The sequence below is a fragment of the Pelobates fuscus genome, chromosome 2, assembly GCF_036172605.1.
Source record: "Pelobates fuscus isolate aPelFus1 chromosome 2, aPelFus1.pri, whole genome shotgun sequence".
NCBI classification, from domain to species: Eukaryota; Metazoa; Chordata; class Amphibia; order Anura; family Pelobatidae; genus Pelobates; species Pelobates fuscus.
Genome location: NC_086318.1, coordinates 223,227,677 through 223,243,423, shown reverse-complemented (window position 1 = coordinate 223,243,423; position 15,747 = coordinate 223,227,677). Strand labels below are relative to the sequence as shown.

General features: G+C 39.2%; 1 protein-coding gene across 1 annotated transcript in view; it reads left to right on the top strand.

Annotated features, from left to right (window-relative positions):
- The window catches only part of EFCAB2 (EF-hand calcium binding domain 2), a 47,729-nt gene extending 32,951 nt beyond the window's left edge, over positions 1–14,778 (top strand). The window contains exons 4-7 of the mRNA XM_063443208.1: positions 5,044–5,123; positions 7,763–7,805; positions 7,884–7,950; positions 14,365–14,778. Coding sequence (XP_063299278.1) covers positions 5,044–5,123; positions 7,763–7,805; positions 7,884–7,950; positions 14,365–14,480 — 306 coding nt within the window. The 3' untranslated portion in view covers positions 14,481–14,778. The remainder of the gene's footprint in view (positions 1–5,043; positions 5,124–7,762; positions 7,806–7,883; positions 7,951–14,364) is intronic.
- Positions 14,779–15,747: the final 969 nt, after the last annotated feature.

Here is a 15,747-nt window from a genome sequence, read left to right as displayed (position 1 = left end):
TAATATATAATATATATGAAACATGCATACATTGTAAGGGTGATGCTGGAACAAATAAATACAACATACAGAATTCAGAACACTCACTAAACACCAACTTCAAAGTATATTTTCCATATGTATTTTTTTTTAGGTCCAGAAATATTTGGACACTGACATATATTTCATAATTTTGGCTTTGTACGCCACCACAATGGAATTTGAAATGAAGCAACCAAGATGCAATTGAAGTGCAGAATTTCAGATTTAATTCCAGAGGTTAAACAAAAGGAATTGCAACCATTTTCATACACAGTTCCCTTATTTCGGGCATTCAAATATAATTAGACAAATTAACACAATCATAAATAAAATTTACCACATCACCAAATGCCGGGTTTCCTCCTTTGTGATGCTTTGCCAAGCCTTTACTGCAGCTGTGTTCATTTGTTGTTTGTTTGTGGGTTTTTCATCTTTAAGTTTTGTCTTCAGTAAGTGAAATGCACGCTTGATCAGGCTGAGATCAGGTGATTGACTCAGCCATTGCAGAATATTCTACTTTTTTGCCTTAAAAAAAAAAACTCCTGGGGGGCGGAGCTCAGCCACGGAGCTGAATGGCCGCATGCTGTCTGAGCTCCGGACAAAACTGCCATTTCCACCCTACTTACAGTGCCCAGATTCGGCAAAAAAAACGCAAAACACCAGTGCTGGCTGCAGCAGATAAGATGGGGCGGAAAACTAAAAAGCCCACACCGGACAAGCCACGGCAAAACCCTAGCATCGGAGACCTATGGAGACAGGCCCGGACTGCGGTGGGCCCAAATATGGCCGCCCTCCAGGACGACAGCTCAGACATGTCCGATGATTTCAGGACCGGAACAGAGGTAGAGCTCCTACCCGCACCAAAGGCCCTTCTCTCCACCTCCCCGCGACCCAACTCACCTCCGGTCACCATAGCGGTAATGAAGGACCTGCTGGCCGGAGTCCAACACGCCATTCAGGCAGATATGGCGAAAATACGCGCAGACCTACAGGGCCTGACAGGCCGCATCAGTGCCCTGGAACAGGGATCCCTGCACACCAGCACGCACACCAAGCAACTGCAGCAGTTGGTTGCTGATCTACAACACCAGAACCGTAGGTTTGAACACCAACTCGCGGTTCTGGAAGACCAGAGGCGCAGCCAAAACATTAAGATTCGTGGGGTCGCAGAAGAGATGCCGGAGGTGGAATTGCCTCATTTCACAAGACGGCTACTCACGACCCTACTTACCTCTAAACAAGCTAGGCAGATAACCCCAGAAGGGATGTTCCGACTCCCAAGGCCTACTACAGCCCCTGCCACACAACCCAGGGACCTACTGGTACGTCTGCTGAACAGCAGGGATAGAGCTACAGTGCTGAACGCAACACGAAACCGTTCTCCATACCTGTTCGAGAATATGTCGCTATCATTCTACTCAGACCTTTCACGGTCCACAATGGCCTGGAGACGTTCCCTTCAGCCCTTCACGGCGCTTCTCCGTGTGCAAAATATCACATACAAGTGGAGGGGCTCCCGCGCATTACAACTCTCTCGCGGAGATTCCCGGTACACCATCCAAGATATGCAGGGCGCGAGAGACCTACTTCCCACATTGGGCCTACGACACGACTCCATACCACCGGCGGGACAACTCGCCAAACCCGCTACGCCCGGGATAGGAGACCCAGCGACGACACCACCATTTGTCCCCCGACAGCGTGAAGCACGAAAGAGCACAGCTGCCGCAACTTGAAGGGACTTTGATGGCTAGTTAGGCCACTTCTAGTTCTTCACGGGTCCCCAGGCCCAAAGACTGGCCCCGCGGGCTATACATGAGGAACTCTAAACGCACGGCAGTTTAAAGTGCACAAGTTCTCTGTTTTTTTTTTTTTTTTTTTGTTTCTTGTATTTTGGCTACAACTGTTTTAATATTTTATTTCAGACACCTTTATATTAGCACAAGACACATATAATTTTCAAAGCTTGAAGACAGGGTGCCACCAGCTGTCCTGCCGCAGCAGCTATACCCACCGCTACACAATTACCCGATATACGCAGGGCCACCAAGAGAGCTTGACTTTCACTCTCCCCCACCCCCCCCCAGGGTAAACGGGGATACTTAATCTCCCTTTGTGCCACTAGCCACAGGATAACGGCACCATGCATGCACTCCACACATGCAAGCCACAGTTTGACCACACACATCACGCATAGGGGATGTCAGGTCCTGCAGAGACACCAAATCTGAAGCGAAACGGTTGCAAGAATAGTTTACATGCTAGTCTCACGCTAATCTAACTTTTACTTCACGACCAAAGCTAGTGAATACCTACGTTGTTATTCATACTTAAATATAAAATGTGCTGTCTATACATAGCCATGTATCTGTCCTACGCTGATTGTTTATAATGTGCTTGATTCAGCTATCGTGGCGTCTCAAGCTTGTTTGTCATTTTTTGCACGTGAAAAATAAAGAATTAAAAAAAAAAAAAAAACTCCTGGGTTGCTTTAGCAGTATGTTTTGGGTCAATGTTCATCTGTAAAGTGAAGCACCGTCCAACTTCGCTGAATTTGGCTGAATCTGAGCAGACAATATATCCCTATACACTTCAGAATTCATCCGACTGCTTCTGTCTTGAGTCATATCATTAGTAAGCAATAGTGACCCAGTGCCATTGGAAGCCATGCATACCTATGCCATCACACTGCCTCCATCATGCTATACAGACGATATCATGTGCACCACATCATGAGCCATTCCAAGCCTTCTCCATACTTTCTTCCCATTATTTTGGTACAGGTTGATCTTTGTTTCATATGTACAGAGAATGCTGTTCCGGAACTAGGCTGGCATTAGATGTTTTTTTGCAAAGTCTAATCTAGTCTTTCTATTCTTGAGCCTTATGAATGGTTTTCACCATGTGGTGGACCCTCTGTATTTGCTCTCATGAAGTCTTCTCTTTATTGTAGACTTGGATAATGATATGCCTACCTCCTGGAGAGTGTTCTTCACTTTGCTGGATGTTGTGAAGGGGTTTTTCTTTACCATGGAAAGGACCTTACTGTAAAAAACGTACATGGTATTCGCGCCCCATGCTTCTCCCATTGTTGGAATGCGTGAGCCGAACGCTTCACGCACCTGCACTGCTCCCCTCCTTAAGTCGGCAGACTGAGCGCTCCACACAGTCGCTTGATTTGAAAGAGCATATCTCTATACTTACCATTTGGTGCGAACCACTTCTCTCCCTGGTTTGTGTTGGTCAAGTAGAACACAGCCCCTGCTTTCTCCTTCAGATGCTGCCCGATGTATTGGTGCATCCTTTTATATTTGAATAACGTGACGTCACATCCGCCTTTAAAATGACCATGTCATTATGGGCCTTTATTCAGTGCCCTATTGTGGTTTCTGCCTTGATAAAAGTTTAGCGCTTATAGTAAGACTCTTTATATTTTGATATTGGCCTTGGCTTGTATTTGACTTTGTGTATTCCTGGTATACTAACTGGCTTGTTTCTGACTTTGAGTATCTCTGGAATCCTGATCCGACTTATTGTTTCATTTATCCGTATGACTATTATCCTGACCTTGGTTATTACTGACTTTGTCTTTATCTTAAGTTAAAGGATCACTATAGGGTCAGGAACACAAACATGTATTCCTGACCCTACAGTGTTAACACTACAGTTCTAGCCCCCTAGGCCCCTCATGCCTCCATAAATATAGTAAAAATCTTACTGTATTCAAGCCAGAAGCTGTAACTCTGCATGCTGTTGGACTCAGAAAAACAAACAATCTGCTGACATAATCAGAAGCAATCACAATGCTTCCCTATAGGATTGGCTGAGACTGACAAAGAGGCAGATCAGGGGCAGAGGCAGCATGATTCAAACACAGCCCTGGCCAATTAGCATCTCCTCATAGAGATGAATTGAATCAATGAATCTCTATGAGGAAAGTTCAGTGTCTGCATGCAGAGGGAGGAGATACTGAATGTTTGGATGCATTTTAGTCAGCCATGACCCAGGAAGGATCTCTAACAGCCATCTGAGGAGTGGCCAGTGACGTTATCACTAGGCTGTAATGTAAACACTGCATTTTCTCTGAAAAGACAGTGTTAACAGCAAAAAGCCTGAAGGTAATGATTCTACTCACCAGAACAAATTCAATAAGCTGTAGTTGTTCTGGTGACTATAGTGTCCCTTTAAGTTATGTTAAGTCCGGCCACTCTAAGGCTCAGTAATGAGACTGTTTAAAATTTCTGTTTGTGGGATTCGCTATTTACTGTAAGTTGGGGGATGACACCTACGATCATCCACCCCTGTTGTTTTCCGTGAACATTCAGGTCTTTTTGTGTTGCAGAGCTCAGCAGTGCGTTCTTATTTTTTATTTTTATTTTCAGAATGTACCAAACTGTTGATTTGGCCACTTCTAATGTTCCTGCTATCTCTGATGGATTTTTGTGGTCATTTGACCACAAGTTGTGGGTTCACAACAAAAGCTTCAATTCCAGACCATTTCCCTGCTTACTTGATGAAGAAATTCAGAGGGAATAGCCCATGCCTGTCCATGAAACAGCTTTTGAGTCAATTGTCCAGTTACTTTTGTTCCGTTGAAAAAGAGGGAGTTACATATTAAAGAGCTGTAATTCCTAAACTTTTACGCCAATTTGGATGTGCACCGCATTTTAAGCCTATATTTATTATTTAACTCTAACTTGAATTTATTTTGGTAAACAGCCGAAATAACAAATATTTCCAGACCTGTTTATTTAAATATTTATATACACACTTTAATGTTTCAGGGCCCTATAAACTTATATAAAAATATTATACACTTATCAGGGTTATCCCCTTTTTCCGTCCTGGATCCTCACCCTACAAACAATCTTCCAACTTCTCTTCTTATGATACACTTGTAGATTGATTTTTCACTAGGTTATATTAAATGTGAAGTTAAGTCAGGCTTACTTATATATTGTTGTACTGTATATATGCAATATATTTATTCTGCTGTATTACTGTTATACTGTTAAATTTCAGGTAGAGGAAGAAGAACCTACTGGCTATATCCGATTTGAAAAGTTCCTACCAATGATGACAAAAGTATTACTAGAAAGAAGGTATGAGATTATAGTTTGCTGATAGTTTACAAATCATGTTTAAAGAAAGACTCCGGCATTATAAATAAATCAGTTTATTTTTAGCACTTAACTGTTTTGTTGCCACTTTAGATTACTAGTGCCCCCCAAACTCAAGATCTCTAATACATTTGCAGGAGGATCCCTCACCACAGCTCTCTTCCTTCCCTTTGAGATGATCTCCCAGCCAATCCAATACTTCTCAAAGAGAAACATTGGGACACTTACAATATTTCTGATCGAAAAGCATTGAAACCAATGCTTTTCTGTGAGAATCCCCAGATCTGCTCTGGTGCTTGGGTGGGGACTAATCTAGGTACAGTGATACAATGAACCTTAGCAAATCACTGTTTAGATGAGGATCCATGTGTATTCTCAGGACAGGTAGTTCAGGATAAGTAATCTCTGACATCCCAATATTCATTCACTCATGGAGGCCTCTTGGGGATAGGTCTTTTAAAGTAGTTTAGGCTGCATCTCCAGATATCAAAGTATGAAAAACAAAGTAAGCAAGAGTTTCAGCGGTTCACAAGGCGCAAAAAACCCAAACCAAACTCAAACAAATTATAAAAACAAACGGGGAAAAAAAGAGTAAAATATACCTATCTGTAATATAGTTTCTCAGTTGTCCCGTACAAAACACAACAGAAAATACATTGCCTAGCCACAACAACAAGTCTGAAGGCATCAGAATGCAGTTTTTTGTTGTTGTTGTTTTTTTTTTTTTTTTAAACAAACAGAATGTATTCTTAGTGGCTAGATGGTACTAAATTGAGTAAGGAGGGGGATGGGCAGGGGTATATTCTGCTTTTCTGAGGGTGTCCGCAGCATCTGGGAATGCCTGTTTGTAGTGTTGGTTAGTTTCATAGAGCAGGTGACTTATTGTGCTGCAGGGCCCCCAGGCTTATTTGCGGTAAACCTGATAGGCGTCTATGTGTGAGCACTATGTGTAGTGTAGCGCTGTCATGCATATGTTTAAGGTATAGACGTGTATCCAGTAAATTAAGCTACAGTGGAGGTGAAGAGAAACACAATAAAGGAACTTATAAAACATTGGGAAAACAATCAGTTAATGCTGAAAGAATTGTGATGTTCAGGTGAGTCTCGGTGTGTCAGGAGGCGTATATCTCCAGAAATCATTTGACCTCTCAAAACGTCAGGCCTGTTGTTCAGGTGATAGCCTTATGAGGTGGCACGTTTGCTGAGGACCGTGGTTTAAAGTCAGGTCACATTGGTACCGATTGCGCTGGGAGCCGCACGGAAGCCCATATCTTGCAGATGCCTCTCCAGCTCCTGGTATGTTCCAGCCTTGCGGTAGATCCCCTGGGATGTAAATAGAAGGGCTCTTGGCGTGCCCCATATGTATGTGGTGGAGGCCTCTATATTCAAAGCAAGGTTTAGTTACCAGTGGGATCTGTACTTGGACCCATTCTCTTTAATATTTTTATTAGTGATATTGCAGAAGGTCTTGATGGTAAGGTATGTCTTTTTTCTGATGATGCTAAAATTTGCAACAGGGTTGATGTTCCAGGAGGGATAAGCCAAATGGCAAATGATTTAGGTAAACTAGAAAAATGGAGTTGTGGTAACTGACATTTAATGTGGATAAGTGCAAGATAATGCACCTTGGACATAAAAACTCAAGGGCAGAGTATAGGATATTTGATACCCTACTAACCTCAACATCTGAGGAAAGGGATTTAGGGGTGATTATTTCTTATGACTTAAAGGTAGGCAGACAATGTAATAGAGCAGCAGGAAATACTAGCAGAATGCTTGGTTGTATAGGGAGAGGTATTGGCAGTAGAAAGAGGGAAGTGCTCATGCCATTGTACAGAACACTGGTGAGACCTCACTTGGAGTATGTACGCAGTACTGGAGACCGTATCTTCAGAAGGATATTGATACTTCAACATCACTTCTCCTCTCTTCCCAGATGCACAACCCTAGTGTCCATTAATTGGGCTAGTTTGAGAAGGGCTACTAAACTGGTTCATGGATTGCAGGATAAAACTTACCAGGAAAGGTTAAAGGATCTTAACATGTATAGCTTGGAGGAAAGATGAGACAGGGAGGATATGATAGAAACATTTAAATACATAAAGGGAATCAACACAGTAAAGGAGGAGACTATATTTAAAAGAAGGAGAACTACCACAACAAGAGGACATAGTCTTAAATTAGAGGGGCAATAGTTTAAAAACAATTTCAGGAAGTATTACTTTACTGAGAGGGTAGTGGAATGGAATAGCCTTCCAGCTGAACCCTTTTTGGTTCTTTTTGGTGCCCTTTTTGGTGCGCTTTCCACGGCTTCTTTGATCCGGGCCAAATCTGCTGAGATGTTGGAACGCTGCTCAGCGAACATGCTCTTGAGTAGGGTTGCAGTCACGGGGTCCCGATCCTCTGTGGAGGCCCCGGTCCCGGTTTCGGGCCACTTGAGACCCGAATGCAGTTTTATTGAGGTAGATCAGAAAATGTTGTGCCAGGAAACAGTTGTCCTTTAATATAAAACATATTTTTTGTAAAAAATAGTGTACCTTACTATTTTCATTAAGCACCATTTGTACTTTCATCCAGTCACCTCTGATTTACAGGTTGCTTTTATTTCTGTTTTATTACAGATATCGACCAGTTACTGAGGATGTTCTTCTTCGAGCATTTGAGGTTTGTTTTCAATTGAGTGGTTAAATATACCAATGTACTTTGACACTATGACCAAATTGCTATTTCTTCCGTTTTCAGGTTTTAGATGAAAGCAAAAAAGGATACTTAACTAGAGATGAGCTTGTCAAGTATATGTCTGAAGAAGGTAATACAAACTTCTTGTTTTGACTTTTGCATATATTATAGTTGTTTATGCCACCATTGGGAAGATGCTATACTATTTTTAAGCATCTCATCTCTTAAAAAGGAACTGTCACTTCCTCCATTTTAGCACAAACTAAAAGTTAACTGTAGGCTGTGCTAAAATTATTTTAAAGTATTTTATAGTATATTTTATTTTCATTTAGATGCTCTGATTGGCAAATAGTATGTAAATAAGTTAACCCTTACTGTGCTGTACACATGGTGCACACAAGAAAGTGCTGAGCATGTGTGTGCATGTACAGCATTTTTCTATTAGGTACCCAAGCACACGTGAGCACCTGAGTACCTCTTCTGCATTCTTTAGCTTCGTGAACACTGCAATAGTTTTTACTGGGGTGAAGGAAAAGGAAGCTGGCTTTAAATTCGGCTTTTAAAGAACATGGATATAAATGTTTTTATTAAGTCTTTATATAAGATATGAATGTTATAATACTCCATTAAGTATTTTTTTATTTTAATATTTTTAAATTTTTTAAAGAAATCACTTATCACCTATCTTTTCCACCCCATTTTGACAGTCACCCTTACATTGTTAGTTAGTTGACGCAGTGCTCACCATTTTTTTTTTTAATAGTTTGTTTATTGTTTTTTATAGTATATTATACATATAAGATAAATACAAAAACAACATATTGTTTCCACATTTGATCACAAAGAAGTATATCAATTAGGTTTCACATCATATATTTCAGCAGCAATATTAAAACAACATTACGGCTCTCCAAAGATTAAACGTCAGACATACAATCAGCGGTAGGGGTGAAAGTGTCGAGAGCCAAAAGTCCCCCACTTCCATCACTACTTGCATAAACAAATACATATAAACAAAAAAACATACAATAAAGTTGACATACCTATCTTTATCATTCATATTATATATTATGCCACTCTTAATTCATATTAGATTAGATTCCCACTCTTCTAGAGATTCCTAGTTGATATCACAATACACTTTCCAAAGTTGGGTTCTCAAGGACCTTTAGCCAGTTATCCCAGATCTCGTATTGGCGAATATTAATACTTAAATTGGAGGCTATTCCCCTTTCCATTTTACATTGAGTTATAATAGTTGCCTTAATTTGCTGCCACGAATCAATTGTTGTCTTCTTCCAATTTTTTGCAATGGACATCTTAAAGGCCATCAAAGCCTGAAACAGCAAGCCTTTCTTATCTTTAGTTAATTGCGGAAAATGTAAATGTAAAAGCAAATTGTATCCAAAAATCTATTTATATGCCCCAAAAATTGAACCCAAGCTTCCCTAATTGGTGCACAATCCCACCATATATGTAGTTCATTCGCCCCCTCATTCCCACATCTCCAGCATCTAGATATCTCTGCCTTCGAAAATTTCTGAATCTTGTTAGGTGTCATATACCATCTATTGAGAAGTTTGAAGTGAGCTTCCCTGATGTATCGTAGAGTAGACTGATTGAAGAGCCCTATTCCAATCCTTTATATCGATTTTTATTAATAAATCTCTTTCCCATTTAATTTTAGCTATGGGGTGAACAGGTCCTTTTATACTTTTCATAATCTCAACACATCTGGTTAATATTTTAGTATCTTTCTCTGAGTCTATTAAATCATTTAATTTAGATATTAATAATGACTTTGTTATACTGCCTAGGGAACTTTGCAGAAAACTTTTGATCCTAATAAAATTAAAAGCTTGTGAGTATGAAATACCATAAACTCTTCGTATGTCGGCAAAGGGGATGATCTTCCTATCTACTAGTATATCTGCTAATTTTTTAATTCCATGCCCAGTCCATTCGAAGGTATCTAGATTTTCTATCCATATCTCCAGGTTTTTAAAAGACAAAGCGGGTAATATTTTATTTCTCAATTCTAATTGTTTTTTTAAATAAGTCCAAAACTTTAGGAGAGGTCTAGTTATCAGGTTGTCAGTTAGGCATCTTATATTTTTGATTCCACTATTATTTCTTGGAGGCCACATTAGTCCAACGTTTTTATATGGGTCTGTAATATCTTCCCCTTCTATTTTAAACCAATTTTGTGGAAATCTGTCCTGTTTAATTAAAGGAAGGGTATGCATCAGCTGAACGCTTGATGATATAAAAAAATATTTGGGAATCCAATCCCTCCTTCTTTATGCTTCAAATATAGGAGATCCTGCCCTATTCTGGGCTTCTTATCGAGCCAAATATAATCCCTAAATATCTTATTTATGAGTTTGAGCCGCTGGGGATGCATCTGTAGCGGAATCATCCTCAAAAAATAAATAAACTTAGGGAAAACATATGCCTTAAAAAAATTGACCCTGCCCCATCATGATAACTGCATAGAATTCCACTGTTTTAGAGAGTGAGTACACTATCTAATCAGAGGGATTACATTAGCATTCATTATATTCTCCGGATCTTTCACTATATTGATCCCAAGATACACAAACCCCTTTTTTTTCCCCATTTAAAGGCGAAATGTTCATTTAAATATTGAAGATCTTCCTCTTTCATATAGAAGGGTAGTACCGTTGTTTTTTGGACATTAAGTTTGTAATTTGACAGATAACTATATCTTTCAATTTCTTGCATAGTATTTCATATGCTAAGGGTTCAGCTGTTAAAATGTAAAGTAGTGGGGAGAGAGGGCAACCCTGATGAGTGCCATTCGATACCGTAAACCACTCAGACTTAACCCCCCCCCACAATCCTACTTGATGGTGAGGAGTAGCAAGCCATAATTGCCGAAAGGATCTGACCTGAAAACCCAAAAGCTTTTAAAGTTGACTGCATAAAATTCCAACCAATCCCATCAAATGCCTTTTCTCCGTCTAAGGCCATCGTTAGAAAAGGGGTTTTATTCTCATGAATCTTTGTAAATATATTTAGTATCTTCATAATATGATTGGAGGACATCCTTCCTGGTATGAAACCTACCTGGTCTTCTGCAATCAGAGAGGAGATTATATTCTTAATTATTTTAGCAATAATTGAGGCATACATTTTATAGTCATTATTTAATAGAGCAATTGGCCGGTAGTTAGTTATTTCTTCTGGATTTTTATTGTTTTTTAGAATAGGAATAATATTAGCTACCAACATTTCTTTAGGTAGTTTACCTGTATTAAGCGCTAGATTATAACATTCTACCAAACACTGGGCCAGCCTGTCCTTATACATTTAAAAAAAGGAATCTGTAAATCCATCTGGGCCCGGCGCTTTATTTTTTTTCATAGTATCAATAGAATCGATATCTTCTTGTAATGAGATCTCTGTATTCAGTTGATCTAATTGAAGATCATTTAGTCTAGGGAGATGAATATTCCAAAAATAATTATTTATATCCTCTTGAGATGGTATAGCCAGTAAGTTATATAATTTATAATAATCTCTAAATACTGCTCCAATTTTCTTAGGATCTAGTATAGTTTCATTTCCCTGTTTTATTTTTGTAATTAATTCGTTTTTTTGTTCATTTTTAACTTTATTAGTAAGGATCTTATCTGCCTTGTTGCCCCTGTAATAGTAATTTATTTTCATAATCTGTAAATTTCTGTTTATTTTAGATATCAAAATTTCATTTATTTTATTTTCTATAGTCCTAATTTGATTCGACATAGTTCTTACGGGTGCAGCAATATTTTTTTTTTATAACATTCGCTCAACTCGATATATAGACTTGACAGAGATTCCTGCCTGTTTTTCTTAGCTTGGGCTTCTAGGCTAATTAAATGACCCCTAATGACACTTTTAAATGCACACCATTTTGTAGCAGCAGACACTTCATTATTATCATTATCCAACCAATACATATCTATCGCCTTAGCAATCTGTTCCCTGTTAGTTTTAGAGATTAATAGCTTATCATTCAATAACTGAGGCGAAACATTGCTGTACCTTGTTTCTTCATACAGTCTGCCCCTTGGATAAATTGTAATTCGTGTGTCCAGGTTCTCGCTTCAAAATTAGTGAATCAATGTGATATAGTTGTATGAGAAAGAGATCTGTGCTCAAAATATCACATGTCTCTCTTCCTAGTTTGACCATGTCTTATTGACTGTGAGGACAATATCACTTCTTATTTTGTTTTGCCAGTTTTCACTAGACCAAATGGGAGCAGTCCAAAATTAAACCTGTGCCACTGACCTCCTCCTCCCCTTCTAAACCATAACTAACAGTTCCCCTTTATACTGTGTCGCTATAAACAGCTCCCCTTTAACCCTATCTTGCAGCTATATAAGGAACATAAGAATGCTATTGTCACGTGCAGCGGGCATGATTTGTTGTTTTATTGGAAAAAATATTGTAAATCAATGGATGTGTGTAGTGGATACTGGAAATGGTTACCCATTAAAGTAGTATGGCTGATTACAGCACTGGGAAGTTTTTAATTTGGTTGCCTTAGCTAGAGGAATGTAAACCAACATTCCTCTGGCCAGGTGTAAAATTTGAACCCTGGGATATTCACGTGTACTTTTCCCTATGCCTACCAGTTCCGGGCCTACTGGCGCTCTGCTGAAAGCATGGGCCTCTGGTCTTTTGATATGCTTATCAACAGTTAGAAGTATTGAGACAATATTTCTGCTAATAGTTATATCCAAAAAAAAAATCAAAAATCCAGAGGTGAATAATAATAATTCATAATAATTCAGAATGCTGAGGTTATTCCCTAAAACAAAACACATGACCAATGTACGTTACCGTACGCCTTTTGGGAAGGGTGTGGCTGAGGGTACTGGGAAGTTAGTTGTTATAAATCACAGAAAAGTCTTGTGAGATTGTCTGGTATGGAATAGCTTTTTTTTTTTTTTTTTAAATTTTGTCCATATTTTTTTTCATCAATTCGCAAACAAATACATAAACACATCAAGAGAATGGACAAATGTTAACAATTCCCCATATGAATTTTTTTTTCTGTAACAGGTATACAACAAGAGATAGGATATATATATTTGTTTTTTGAATTTGTTAAAATGTGAAAGAGAAGGTACCATCAAACTGGGATCTCTAAGTTACTGTTACCCTCCACCATGCACCGCTGGTTTTGGAAACTTGAGAGGATTGCAGCAATTGTAAATTCGATGACATGCAAAATGTACTTTCGAGTAATTAGCAATTTCCCGTGCCGGAACTCCCTGGGAAGATCAATTCCTGGGCTAGAATAGTGACTGACCTTTTTATTTTCATCTGTTTGTTGGTGTATTTAACTTGTTTACAATCTATTCTTATATGTATGCCCTTTTTTATTTTAGTTATAACAAATGTTCCTTAGCTCTGTCTTTGTTTGGTAAATAATCACATTACCGGAAGAAACCTATTTTAATAGTAATTTTTATTTCATAAATATTTAGCAAAATAGTTTTTTGCTGTTTTTTTAAATATAATTTGTTGGGCTAACCTAATTTCTAAGTTGCTTTGGTGATGCTTTTGATACTAGAGTGATACTAGACTAAAATTTAGGAAATGTTAAGAGGGATTTCTTTATCATTATTTTGTCTAGTGCTGACAAATAGTGATTCTTTTTTTTTTTAAATGTCATTGACATTATTAACATTATTATTGAGAGTTTGGCTCAAATATGTATACTCAGAATTCACTAGATCAGGGTTCAGCAACCTATGGCACTTGAGGTGCCTTTGCATGGCACTCAAAGCTGCTATAGCAAAACAAGCCTATCAGGAGTTCCAGTGGTGCAAAAAGGTGGTGAGGGACAATCCTCAATTTACGCACTCTCAGATCACTATCTCCCAGCACTTGTGAATGTGAATCCACACTGATGTAGAGCAGCCCACAGCAGCTATTGCACCTCCTGCCCTCGACCTGTACTTGGCCAGCCTGGTCCCTACTGGACCCATTGGAAAGACCCATTGGAAAGCCATTGGAAAGCCATAGGAAAGCACCAAACACTGGTAGACATACACAGAACTGTAGAATAAGCCTCTCATCATTCAAATAATACAAACCGTGCACACACAAACACACACACACAGTCCCCATAAACACAAACCACTGTCAATCCATATACACGCACACAACCCAACAAGCCGCCTCTGACATGCAATACCCCAAGCATACATACCACCAAACACACTATGTGACTTATCATCCACAAACACAATTCCATGAGCAGCCCCCATGTGAAGCCCACATCCATAGGTATCATACACAATACCACAAACTACTCCTGAAAATATACAATGTAACAGCCTACATGGTCACAAATACAAAAGCTACAAGGCAACTGCAAACAATAGGACTGGCACAAAAACAATAAAAACAATAGGACTGGCACACCATGGACTTCCAGTTCTTGTTTCTGCACAGTACTACTAAAAGGTTGCCTACCCCTACACTGCATAGTCCTGGAAATAAACCTATTTATCTCCCCCAGGTGAACCTTTCACTCAAGAGGAAATGGAAGAGATGATCTCCGCTGCCGTGGACCCAGATAAGAGTATAGTTCTTTACAAGGATTACATTTCAACAATGGTAATAGAAGATTCATGAATGCGACAACCGAAGACTTCAGCTGAGACAATATGGATGGTGCTAATAATATTAAATATAGCAGATACATTTGATATAATGGTACTCCTCTGATGTTTATTTTTGGTCTGTCTTCACGAGGATCATTAGGTTATGAGAAAGCATCTCTGCCTCTCACTCTGTGTTAACCAGCAGTAACTACTCTGTGTGAAATTAAATAAATGTTGTAGCAGCATCCATCAAACATTTGTACGAAGTATAAATAGAAAATCTACTCATCTTTAACTACATTCCACTGTCAGTCTGGATCTATTTTTTACAGCTAGAGCTATCATCATGCAGAATTACTGTAAAATACATTACCTTTTAATTCAGCGTAGGCAGAGGATGAAAGGAGGGCTTTGGTAATGTTATATATAGGAATATATGCTGACTGCACTGGTAGCCTGTCATGCCCTCGATAATACAAATGCCTGTTTTTAACCAGGTGACTGTAATTAATGTATGTGGGATTCATGTCCATAAAGTCAATTGTTTTACAAAATGCATATAACCCCCCCCACCATCCCCAAGCGTACAGTTACACCCCACAATCACACTCACTTTCTCTATTCACCAACCCCAAAATCACATACTCTTTCTCCCTGCTCCAATGTGACCTTATCCAATGGCTTACCTGACCCTCCTTTTTTCCTAAACTATTTTGCTCATTTTTATTCCCACTTTGTCTCCCTTACTGTTTTTTTTGACTGTCTCGTGTGCCTTTCAGGTGTGTTTTATAGATATAAACATGTTTTGTCTGTCATGATTAATGTGTGATTGAAATAAATGTTTTGTCTGTCATGATTAGCTTTGCAGTGTATTTCCTTACATTTTCATGATGACTGTAGATGCTGAAGAGTGGCTGAGCAACTAATTATGTCCAAATTTGGGGCATGTTGATAAAAAAAAAAAATGCTGCATTTTCTGCATATTTACCTCTCGGACATGCTTAGTCTTCCCTATTGGGAATTTTTCAGTTATTGAGTGTGTGTCTGTTAGTGTGTGTGTGTGTGTGTGTGTTTGTCTGTTAGTGTGAGTGTGTTTGCCTGTGAGTGTGTGTGTCTGTTAGTGTGTGTGTGTTTCTGTTAGCTAGTGTATGCGTATCTGTCAGTGAATGTGTGTATGTGTGTATTTAGAAGGCAGGGCGGGGAGAAGGGTTGGGTGGGGATGGCGCGGGGGGAAGGGGGCGTCTGAATTTTGTCCTGCCTAGGGCAGCACAAAACCAGGATACACCACTGCCCAGACA